Source organism: Danio rerio, chromosome 8 (genome assembly GCF_052040795.2).
Source record: "Danio rerio strain M-AB ecotype USA chromosome 8, GRCz13ab, whole genome shotgun sequence".
Classification (NCBI taxonomy): Eukaryota; Metazoa; Chordata; class Actinopteri; order Cypriniformes; family Danionidae; genus Danio; species Danio rerio.
Genome location: NC_141028.1, coordinates 62062501 through 62075000, shown reverse-complemented (window position 1 = coordinate 62075000; position 12500 = coordinate 62062501). Strand labels below are relative to the sequence as shown.

At 47.4% G+C, this 12500-nt stretch overlaps 1 protein-coding gene across 15 annotated transcripts in view; it reads right to left on the bottom strand.

Annotated features, from left to right (window-relative positions):
• magi1a (membrane associated guanylate kinase, WW and PDZ domain containing 1a) overlaps positions 1–12500 on the bottom strand; it is a 44433-nt gene that overhangs the window by 11863 nt on the left and 20070 nt on the right. For 8 of the 15 annotated variants that reach the window (XR_015498658.1, XM_087265695.1, XM_087265697.1 and 5 more), the window contains 10 exons: positions 8412–8531; positions 7321–7497; positions 6074–6311; positions 5783–5865; positions 3803–3841; positions 3373–3430; positions 3099–3202; positions 2447–2563; positions 2150–2335; positions 824–1474 (listed from right to left, as the gene is read on the bottom strand). Coding sequence is in view for 14 of the 15 variants with exons in the window: in XM_087265695.1 (XP_087121821.1) it covers positions 824–1474; positions 2150–2335; positions 2447–2563; positions 3099–3202; positions 3373–3430; positions 3803–3841; positions 5783–5865; positions 6074–6311; positions 7321–7497; positions 8412–8531 (1773 nt within the window). In the remaining variant the exon portion in view is untranslated. The remainder of the gene's footprint in view (positions 1–823; positions 1475–2149; positions 2336–2446; positions 2564–3098; positions 3203–3372; positions 3431–3802; positions 3842–5782; positions 5866–6073; positions 6312–7320; positions 7498–8411; positions 8532–12500) is intronic. The other 7 variants (XM_087265698.1, XM_087265701.1, XM_087265705.1 and 4 more) reach the window with 3 other exon arrangements.

The following is a 12500-nucleotide window of genomic DNA, read 5'->3' as shown; positions in this document are numbered from 1 at the left end:
CACACACACACACACACACACACACACACACACACACACACACACACGCACACACCGGACACTTCATTTCCACGACAACTTCATTTCAACAAGAGCAGCAGACTGTTTTAAACACATCTGTTCATCCCTCACCTCTCCAACACAGGAGGATGTCTTGAGCAGAGCTGCAGATCACGACTGATATTAACCCTTACTCTACCTCAGCTGTCGGTCCAGTGGCGTGCAGCAGGGGGCGGTATACTCTCTAGGGTTAACTCGTGAGTAGGGCCAAACAGAATCTGAGGACTTTTTTTTTGCTATTTTAGTGCAGAATTTTGTTAAACATCTGTGGATTTATGCGGAATGACTTTGGGAGCATCATAACTAAAACCTTTATATGTGGATAAAATAAAGATCTGTGTAATTCTGCACGCGCAGACTCCGTGTGTGCCGACATTACCTACACGTTCTGCTGCAGATATTCAGTGTATTGTACATATAAGATGCAAGAGTTATACATCAGCTGTCCATATTCATTACCTTCAGTTTACCCCGATGGTAAAATAGTTGAAATCTCTACAATTGCTGAAGGCCTGCCATCATTCCTGCTCATTTCACCCTGGAAATGCTGATAAGGAGTTTGATTCTGATACTGGAATAGAGGGCTGTCTACCCAATCAGAGAGGGGACAGCAACCTGACGATCACACAGACTGGACCAATCAGGGCAGAGTAGGCTGAGGTTTAGGAGAGAACAGACTCAGCTGACGCTGCAGTGAGCTGAACTGTCTAACGCTCTATTCCTCCACCACTGCAGACAGACACTTTCAGACAGCAGGGCTCACCTCTCTGCACCAGCATGGTGACCTCTCCTCCGCGTGGGCATTTACTGAGCAGATCCACCACCTGGTTGTGGCTCAGGCCCTGCACGCTCCTCTTGTTCACCTCCAGCAGGATATCGCCCTCCTTCAGCCCTCGGCATCGTGGGTAATCCACAATCTGCTTCACTTTCTGTCCTCCGCCAATCAGGCTGTCTGCGATGGTGAAGCCGAAGCCTTTGTCGCCCTTCTCGATGTGTACGGTGATGAGCTCCGGCTGGGTGGCGATGGCTGAGGCGAGGGTCACCACATCGCTGGAGTAGGCCAGGCAGCTGTCCGCCGTCACCAGGAGAGTGTCCTCCGGCACGGCGCTGTACGGGACGGGTTCCAGACCCGGAGCCACACCCACCGACCCCACGCCGGGTGCCATCTGAACCGCCAGCCCGGGCAGAGGCTCGAAGCCCTCCTGACTGTTGACGATGATGGGCTCCTTGTCCAGGATGGCCACTGAGGTCACCAGACTGGTGTTAGGGTCATCGGGGTCAAAGGGCAGAGGGTATCCGCGACACAGCTCCAGCTGGACCATGGAGCCGATGGGGATGGACTGGAATATCTTCACCACCTGAGCGTGAGTGTATCCCAACACGATCGTGTCGTTCACACTGACAATGACGTCACCTGAGGGATGAAGCACACCTGAGTTAGGAGTGCGAGCATGTCTGATGTGGGGTGGAAGCCTGTTCTAAAGTTTAGGGGTGATAACAGCAAAAACCCCATTCCCACTTAGAGAATTAACTGATCAGAAGACCTTAATGACGATCAGGATTATATACACGTAGCAGGTCTGATAATTAAGGTGGTGCCAGATCATTTCAGCATTTAAAAACAAAAATTAATAGTTTAAAATCAATCTGTGACCTAACAGGCAGCCAGCCCAGAGAGGAGAGACCTGGGGACATGTGTGCTCATGCCTGCGAGTCCCTGGCAGAAGTCTCACAGTCGCATTTCGGACTAATTGCAGTTTATTCAGGGCATTTTGCCGAATACCCACATATAGAGAGCTGCAATAGTGCAGTGTTCCCTAAATAACAGAAAGAATCACCTTCTGAAGGTCATTAAAGAGAGAAATGACTCCACATTTGCCACAAGCCGTAAAGGGAAAAATGGTTTATACTGGATTTACTTAAATTTCACGTATGGGTGTTTCCCCATGATGGGTTGCAGCTAGAAGATTTCTGGGGTGGCGGGGGGTTCTGTGTGAGTGTGAGTGGGTCTAATCAGGACACAATCTCAGATGAAGGACAGGATTTCTGCTTATCATTGAATGCTAAGAAGGCATAGTGATCCTCTGACCTGTCTCCATCTTTCCGTCCACTGCGGCGGGTCCGTCCAGCACTAGACTCTTGATCTGCAAGAACTCGTCCGGTTCGTCTCCGCCGACTACAGTAAAGCCGAAGCCCCGTCTGCTCTTCAGCAGCTTAGTGCTAATGAACGTCCCCTTCAGCTCAGCCGGGTTACGAGTGAAGAAGGGCTTTCCTCCTGCACACACACACACACACACACACACGCACAGATATGTTTTAGTCTATGATGTCATGAGTGATCTCAGGGAATGATCTGTACATGAATGTGAAGAGAGAGAAGCCTGACGTTTGGGCCCCGGGGCCTGTGGAGCTGAGTGACTCTGCGGGTCTCTGTACGTCTCCAGATGACTGGGCACATAGGAGCCGATGGTGGCGCCGGCAGACGAGTGCTCCTCTATCCACTCTAACACAAACACACAACACAACAGAAGATCAGACCGGCACAAACACGCAACACACACGTCAGTGCTCTGCTCCTATTCCTGATTTGGACACTGTGTAATGGTCATAGATGGGCAAGCGGGATGAGGAGAGTTGAGTGTAGAGTTAGAGTTGTGTAGAGTTGTGTAGAGTTGTGTAGGGTTGTGTAGAGTTGTGTAGAGTTGTGTAGAGTTGTGTAGGGTTGTGTAGGGTTGTGTAGAGTATTGTAGAGTTGTGTAGAGTTGTGTAGGGTTGTGTAGAGTTGTGTAGAGTATTGTAGAGTTGTGTAGAGTTGTGTAGGGTTGTGTAGGGTTGTGTAGGGTTGTGTAGAGTTGTGTAGGGTTGTGTAGAGTTGTGTAGAGTTGTGTAGGGTTGTGTAGGGTTGTGTAGAGTTGTGTAGGGTTGTGTAGAGTTGTGTAGAGTTGTGTAGGGTTGTGTAGAGTTGTGTAGGGTTGTGTAGAGTTGTGTAGAGTTGTGTAGAGTTGTGTAGAGTTGTGTAGAGTTGTGTAGAGTTGCACCTCTGATGTAGCGTCCGCCTTCAGGAGAGCGTTGGCTGTCCAGCTGCTTCTTCCTCCGCGCCTCCAGAACCGGGTTCTCGTACTGCGTCTTGCGGTTAATATGACTGAGAGAAGCACAGAGACCGACACCACGACCGTTAGATTACTCAGAGGAACGTCTGTCCACAGTTTAACTTCAGCTACTGATTCACTAAATGCGTTCACTGATATCCACAGGCCACACATATGGAGAGACACGCCACAGAAGCTGATTACAGAGGCTGTTCACACTCACTCCACATAGTAGACGCCGTACACCGGATCATCAATCTTCTCCCAGCCCGGAGGAAGTTCTGTGATGGAGAGATAAAGGACAGGACCTCAGTGAAAGCACTGCTGGGTTTGGTATGAGCTTTATTATTTCAGCACACCGTCCAGGGCCGGAGGTTTTGTTCACCTGTAGTTATTTTACATTAGAGGAGCTGAAGGTGTTTCCACTTATCACTTTTATACAGTACATGCTGATCCGAAAGCTGGACAGCACGGTAGCTCAGTGGTTAGCACTGTGGCCTCACAGCAAGAAGGTCGCCAGTTACATCCCCTCATTAGTTTATGGTCATCATATTTCAATATTTAAGTGTGAACCATTGTCCCTCACAAGTGTAACTAAACCTCCCTTACACACACACACACACACACACACACACACAGACGGAGAGACGTACCGAGATCATGGTCCAGCTCTTCTGTATGGACGCCCTCTTCTCCAGAAGAAGAAGAACACAGAGAGAGAAATGAAAATACAGAATACATAAGATCTGAACATCATCATTCAGGCTGAGGAGGGCATCACAGCTCCTCATGAGTGCGGGATTAACCTGCGTGAGCACCAGCAGCGTCAAACACCCCTCGCTGAGAACTGACAGCATCAGGCGGTTATTCAGGTGTCAGTTCAGCAGTGCTTCAGCCGCTCTGATCATACGCCGCTACAGCTCGCTCATCAGAACAGCCGTAATTCAGCTCAAGTCTGCTGAGATCTGCATGAAGCTTTGCTCATTACTGAGCGCTTGATAAGAGCATCACAGACACACCTTCAGTGCCTACAGGAGTCTTGCAGATCTGCTGAGTTTATGAGCAGTGTAACTGTGATGAAGACGATGATGATGAAGGTGTATGTCTCCCTCTGCTGGACAGAACTGCAGCTCCTCCAACACATCACAGTCCTCCCTCACAGCTCTTATTCACACTCACAACTTTTAATTAGGAGTTGTTCACATAGGGACTTTGAACCCTTTGGAAGTGATCAGCACGGTCATTACTGATGCACTGAGCTATATCTCACTGTGGAGGACTCGCTGATGTTCATGTGTGTGTGTGTGTGTGTGTGTGTGTGTGTGTGTGTGTGTGTGTGTGTGTGTGTGTGTGTGTGTTGTCCATCTGCATGGATTTACAGCTGAACGAGTGCTCATGTTCTTCAGTCATCATGAGAGCATGAGATGGTGCTGTAGTGCGCTCACAGATGAAGGCCGGCTGCATTCACTGTCCTGCTTGGTTTGGGTCTTGTGTTTCTGTGCATGGATGGATTTGCTCTTCAGTGTTTGGACTCTCAGCAGGGAAGATTAAACCACACTGAACTGAACTGAACTGATCTTCAGCTCTGAACACTGGACTGACACAGCTTCAGTTCACCAGAACGTCTGTGTTCAGCTGCTGCCACACACTCTACACTGGATCATCTAGGGATCATGATGAGCCTGACACTGAGCTCAACACCATACACAGATCAACTAGAGGACAGACCCTAGACACGTGTGTATTTGTGTCTGATTAACAGAACATCAGACGTGGTCCAGTAGTCAAGACTGTCTCTCTGGCGGGTGAAGAACTCTGGAGCGCTCTACTAATGTGACTGTGCTGTTTCTCTGAGGCTCCAGGGGGCGGCGGCGAGCTGCTCTTCTGTTCAGTGAGTGTCAGCTGACTCTAGTGTCTGCACTGATAAGCATGCTTCTCTCAGAGATCTTGTCTTGTTTCTAGTCAGGATATATAACTATTCCTAAATCAAGAAGCACTTCCAGACAAGAGAACCGATGTTCAGAGCAACGAGTCAAAGTTAAAGTGAGAAAAGTCATAATATTTCACACCCAAAATAACTATGTTGGACTTCCTTCACTGGCAGAATATTCAGATTGCTTTAAAGCTTCTTGATGTCAGAGTCTTTAGATATTTGGACTAGAAACAAGACGATCTGAGCTAGAGAAGCATGTTCTGCAGTGTTCCCCGTGGACATTAACCCTGTGTTGAGGATCATCTTCTGCTCTCCAGCTCAGTCTGACCTGTTATTCTTACTTAATGACTGTTCTTACTATAACTTCAGCTGCTGATGCTGGAGTGTAAGAAGCGATTCTCCTTTGAGTGTTTTCATCAGTCGGCCATATTGGAGAGCAGAGCGTAAGCAAAGCCACTGAACCGAGTGTAACTGGCGTGTTTAGCTGATCACTGCTGCTGGAAATCATCTCTGATTAGGATGTATTGGGACGTACTAATCAGCCAGAGCAGAACAGTCAGAGTGAGAACTGGACTTTATGCAGAGTAAATGTATGAACCCCACACACAGTTTACATCTTTGTTTTATTTCTGCCCCAAACGATCTGAATCTAAAATCAGTTAAACGAAGAGTGAGAGTCGAGAGGTGTTCTGGGTCTTACCATCATCCTCACAGTCCTCCAGGGGTTTGGGCGGTTTGTCCTGACAGCGAGGGTCTATCCATGAGGTGGTCTTTGTGTTGTGGCTGTAAACAACAGCATCATGCACATCAATATTCACATGCAGTCAAAACCACCACGTACAGCAAGAACACTGAGCCAGGGCTGGAGGTGTTGTGCAGGAGTTTCAGGGTGTTGTGCAGGAGTTTCAGGGTGTTGTAGAGTTGTTGTGCATGTGTTGTGTTGTTGTTGTGTAGATACTGTTTGTGTATATGTGCATGTGTGTGTATGTACTCTATGAAGTAGATCTCCCCGTTCTCGGTGTAGGCCATCTCCCAGTGGTCGGGCATGGGTCCGAGCGGGTCCTGCTCCGCCGGGTGTTTGTTGATGGGCGACGACGCCGCCGCCGCCGCCGCCGCCGCCGCCATGCTGTTGTTCAGTGTGTATGTGGGAGCAGCATTCTCTCTGAGTGCGCCGCGGCTGCAGTCTCCTGTACACAGCAGGGGGGGGAACATACTAGCAGCTAAGAATCCTGGGTAATGTACAGGAGCAGGTGGGAGGAGACAAACACACTCTTTATGACCCCATACAAGAGAACTGACAAGAACGCACACACACACATACACACAGTCACGCACACACACACTGCATCTGGGCCTGATGTTGGCACTGTTGTGAAGTCCATTACTAAAGAATGATCTACCGACACACACGAACGCCAGGAAAGCAGAGCCGCTTCAGAAGATGCCAGTCTTAGAAGAATCCTTCACTGATGAACTGACGAGATCAGAAACATCTGAAGTTTCGAATAAGTCCAAACACTGAATTATTACACACTCACACAGGTCAGAGCTTTACACATATAAGAGTAGAGCTTTACTGTGCTTTACTGTAATGGAGTTCAATTAACTGAAAGTCAGTCATTCCGTCAAGCTTCACTGCTCTCGTCTGAGTTTCTCTCTCGGCTTGTGGACGGTTGGCAGTCTAACACTGGACGTTCCAGCTGGAGTCAATGATGACAGAATCTCCGTGTTTGATCGATACTGTCGCTTTTACATCTCACTCTTCATGCCAGTAAACGCAGCTACAGCCAGCACAGGATTATGGAGACGTGGGTCATTTCATCCACCTGAGAGACGAACTTAACTTCAGTAAAGGCACATCTCTATTCCAGAGCGTAGTGGCGGAGCAGACATCAGACGTAAAGCCTCACTCAGGCATCAGGAGTCCAGCAGAGTCAGGCTTCAGTGAGCCAGAGCCACCGGGAATACTAATAGAGCGGCTGGGGCCAAACACACACACACACACGCACACACACACACACACGCACACACACACACACACTGCTATACAAACACACACCAAACACAGTCCAGATCAAGAGCAGCGTCACGGGATCAACATTACTGACACTGACTGTTGGTATTTTGCAGAAACACATGCACAGCCCTGTGTGAGGCGAGTTACTGATAAGAACAGATCATATGACTAAATAAAAACATCTCACACACACACACACACACACACACACACACACACACCTGTAAACGTGTTGTTCATGTCTGCATCCTCCTGCAGCTCGCTCTGCTCTACTCCTGCATTCTGCATGTGTTCACGGGACTTCTGGGAAGCAGAGGAGGGGTCCTGCAGAGCATCATGGGTAATCACTGTCCTGCTGAGAGCCTGCTTGGGTGGTTTGGGTGTCCCATAATAGTTACCTAGGCAACCAGAAACCCATTAACACGCATGAAAAGAGAGCGGGACAGAGAGCGCTGACGTGTGTGTGTGAGAGAGAGAGAGAGAGTGACACAAATACACACACACACACACACACACACACACACACAGGCTTGGTGTCGGGAGCACATTGCACAGCCCTCTGCTGATTTAGATGTAAATGATTTTGTCTGGGTGTTTTCTACAGTTTCCCACCTGTAGTCTCAGATCGAGGTGAACATCTCCATCGTGTCAGCAGTGGAGGATCACTCCAGAGTTTGATGTGATTTATTTTTTCATTTGTCGACTCTGACTGCAGTTCGACACGTTCACTTTCATTCATGCCCCCGTGACAAACTCAGAGATGTTGGAAGTGCGTGCTGGAAGAGTTGGATTACGCTCTCTGAATGGAAGGAAAACTCTTCATATGGTGACGCGGGTGTCTGTGGTCCTTTAAGGTCATCTCTGTTTCCTCTAATTCAGAGTATTGTCTTAATCATATTAAAATCTGAGTATTGGTGTTCATGTAGACACGCTCAGTGAAAGAGCCAGACGTAGCTGCAGTGGTCAGACACAGGACAGCTAACACCAGCGACGCTGTCCGTATCCCTCAAAACTGTCAAGAACGAAATGTTCAGAGAAGGTGTGACACAACGCGTACCTATGTGGGCCTCTAATGTACCCCTTGATGCCTCTTACATCCTTATCGCAGCTCCAGTGGCACCGAATATCATTCATCATCATTCATCATCATTTCATTAACTAACCCACTGTCCTTCACCAATGTTATACTGATATACGGCTGACTGAGAGCTCAGGATTCTGTGTTGATAAAGATCTCACACACTTACAAACACGAGTTCATGTGTGTGTGTGTGTGTGTGTGTGTGTGTGTGTGTGTGTGTGTGTTTTGTACCATCGTATGTTCCTATCTCTAACAGTTCTCCGCAGCGCTCCAGCTCCAGAAAATCCTCCAGTGACAGAAAGCTGTAGTGCACACCATCAAGCTCTCCGCCTCGAGGACCACGGGTTGTACCTGCCGGACACACACACACACACACACACACACAGTCAGGAGTCAGGATATTTGAAGAGGAGAACAAGAGGAGAAGAAAAACAATAGAGACACACACCAGTGACACACACACACACAGACACACACACACACACACACAGACACACACACACACACACACACAGACACACACACACACACACACACACACAGCAGTGCCACACAGACACACTGTCAACACAAATGAGTTTGAGTAGATGCTCTGTGCTCACGCATCAGGATCTCCACAGACACTGCACTGAGCTGGAGGAGAAACACTGGAACAGACACATGGACAGACTTTACCAGACACACTAAAACAAACAACTCACAAACCACAGACGCACAAACTGTAGCTGACAGAGAGACTATATCAGACAGACAGGTGCAATGATGGAAGAACACAGAGTATCAGGACACACCACTATACTGGAGTATCAGGACACATCACTATACTGGAGTATCAGGACACATCACTATACTGGAGTATCAGGACACATCACTATACTGGAGTATCAGGACACATCACTATACTGGAGTATCAGGACACACCACTATACTGGAGTATCAGGACACATCACTATACTGGAGTATCAGGACACATCACTATACTGGAGTATCAGGACACATCACTATACTGGAGTATCAGGACACACCACTATACTGGAGCATCAGGACACATCACTATACTGGAGTATCAGGACACATCACTATACTGGAGTATCAGGACACATCACTATACTGGAGTATCAGGACACATCACTATACTGGAGTATCAGGACACATCACTATACTGGAGTATCAGGACACATCACTATACTGGAGCATTATCAGGACACATCACTATACTGGAGTATCAGGACACATCACTATACTGGAGTATCAGGACACATCACTATACTGGAGTATCAGGACACATCACTATACTGGAGCATTATCAGGACACATCACTATACTGGAGTATCAGGACACATCACTATACTGGAGTATCAGGACACACCACTATACTGGAGCATCAGGACACATCACTATACTGGAGTATCAGGACACATCACTATACTGGAGTATCAGGACACACCACTATACTGGAGCATCAGGACACATCACTATACTGGAGTATCAGGACACACCACTATACTGGAGTATCAGGACACATCACTATACTGGAGCATTAGGACACATCACTATACTGGAGTATCAGGACACATCACTATACTGGAGTATCAGGACACATCACTATACTGGAGTATCAGGACACATCACTATACTGGAGTATCAGGACACATCACTATACTGGAGCATTAGGACACATCACTATACTGGAGTATCAGGACACATCACTATACTGGAGCATTAGGACACATCACTATACTGGAGCATCAGGACACATCACTATACTGGAGTATCAGGACACATCACTATACTGGAGCATCAGGACACATCACTATACTGGAGCATCAGGACACATCACTATACTGGGGCAAAGCCACAAAGTTGAATGGCTGCTTCTCATCGTCTTTCTTTCCTCTGTCCTGTGATGCAGAAATAAATTGCACCTTTCCTACACTGAGTTGTTTCTGCCGGTCAGATGAGTTAGAGGATGATGATGATGATGACGATGATGATGAAGAGATGAAGATGACAGAGGAATCAGTGCAGCACCACATCCAGAACACATGCAAACGCTCTCTAACAGCACTGCCGCAGCTGAATTAATAATCAGTGTCACATATTTCAACACGCTTTATCAACATGAATTATGAATCTCCTTAATTATAGCTCAGTGTGTTTCTCCAGCATGAGCTGCTGAAGCCTGGAGGACGGAGCAAGACTGAGCTCAGTTCAGAGGCCGGAGGTGCTGAGAGAGTACATCAATGACATATGCAAACGTGTGTGTGTGTGTGTGTGTGTGTGTGTGTGTGTGTGTGTGTGTGTATGTATGTGTGTGTGTGTGTGTGTGTGTGTGTGTGTGTGTGTCTGTGTGTGTATGTGTGTGCGTGCGCGTGTGTTTGTGTGTGTGTCAGTGATGATGATGTTGGTGTCAGTGACTGATATCTGATATGTGAGAGCTGTGTCTGCCTGCTGTCGCTCTCATTGTCTGTGCAAACACAGCTGAACATCTGCCACTGTTAACCCTGTCAGTGTGTGTGTGTAAGAGATTTGTCTAGCCAATCAGATTCATTCTTGTTGGCTGAGTTGAATGCATTAGCCAATCAAAGGGACTCAGTACAGCAGAGTGTGTTCAGCTTTAGCTCTACACACACATCAGTCCATCCACTACAAACCCGCCACGAACACCATGCAAACAACAGACTCAGTGTGCATCTGTAGAGAACGAGCAGAACAAAACACACAAAATCCAGAAGAGCAGAACACAGTCAGACACACACATACACATACACACACACACACACACACACACACACACACACACACACACACACACACACACACACACAGCTAAACACACACAGCTAAACACACACATGTAAACACACACATGTAAACACACACATCTAAACACACACAGCTAAACACACACATGTAAACACACACACAGCTAAACACACACATGTAAACACACACATGTAAACACACACAGCTAAACACACACAGCTAAACACACACATGTAAACACACACATGTAAACACACACAGCTAAACACACACATGTAAACACACACATGTAAACACACACATGTAAACACACACATGTAAACACACACATGTAAACACACACATGTAAACACACATGGATGTTGTGTTTGTGTTTTGCTGTTTGCTGAATCCCTCAGATGCTCATTGCTCCTCTTCTCACCCGGCCGGACGCTCTGGGTATTGAACACTTGCTGAGCTGTGTATTGGTCCGTCACCTCATGGACACAGATGTCACTTTATTCATTCATTCATTTTCTTGTCAGCTTAGTCCCTTTATCAATCCGGGGTCGCCACAGCGGAATTACCCGCCAACTTATCCAGCAAGTTTTTTCGCAGCGGATGCCCTTCCAGCCGCAACCCATCTCTGGGAAACATCCACACACACTCATAGACAACGGACAATTTAGCCTACCCAGTGCACCTGTACCGCATGTCTTTGGACTGTGGGGGAAACCGGAGCACCTGGAGGAAACCCACGCGAAGGCAGGGAGAACATGCAAACTCCACACAGAAACACAAACTGAGCCGAGGTTTGAATCAGCGACCCAGCGACCTTCTTGCTGTGAGGCGACAGCACTACTGCGCCACTGCCTCGCCGTCACTTTATTCATTCATTGATTCTCCTTCAGCTTTGTCCCTTTATTCATCAGGGGTCGCCACAGCGGAATGAACTGCCAACTATTCCAGCATATGTTTTACACAGCGAATGTCCTTCCAGCTGCAACCCAGTACAGGGAAACAACCATACACACTCATTCACTCACACACACACACACACACACACACATACACTACGGCCAATTTAGTTCATCAATTCCCCTATAGTGCACGGGGAGAACATGCAAACTCCACACAGAAACACCAACTGACAAAGCCGTGACTTGAACCAGAGACCCTGTTGCTGTGAGGCCACAGTGTGACGCCACTGAGCCACCATACTTTAACTAAACAGTATTGTATTTGGAAACGTCCGCCAGGAGGGTTGTGCTGTCTTATTGTCACATGTGAATTCATTCAGACTGTTACTGACAGCGACTTGTGTTTGACTGCAGATGATACAGCAGACATTATTAATGTGCTCCTCATCATTACTGCTGCTTTTGTTGTTTGTTTGTTTGTTTGTTTGTTTGTTTGTTTGTTTGTTTGTTTCAGAATTAACACAACTTTCAATTTTGACGGACAGCAGAGGATGGAGATTCACACATGAGCTGAAGATGAGCAGCTCAACAGCAGATATTGTGTGTTCATATCGTCTGATCAAACACAAGTCAGAGCACATCTGGAAACCCCTGC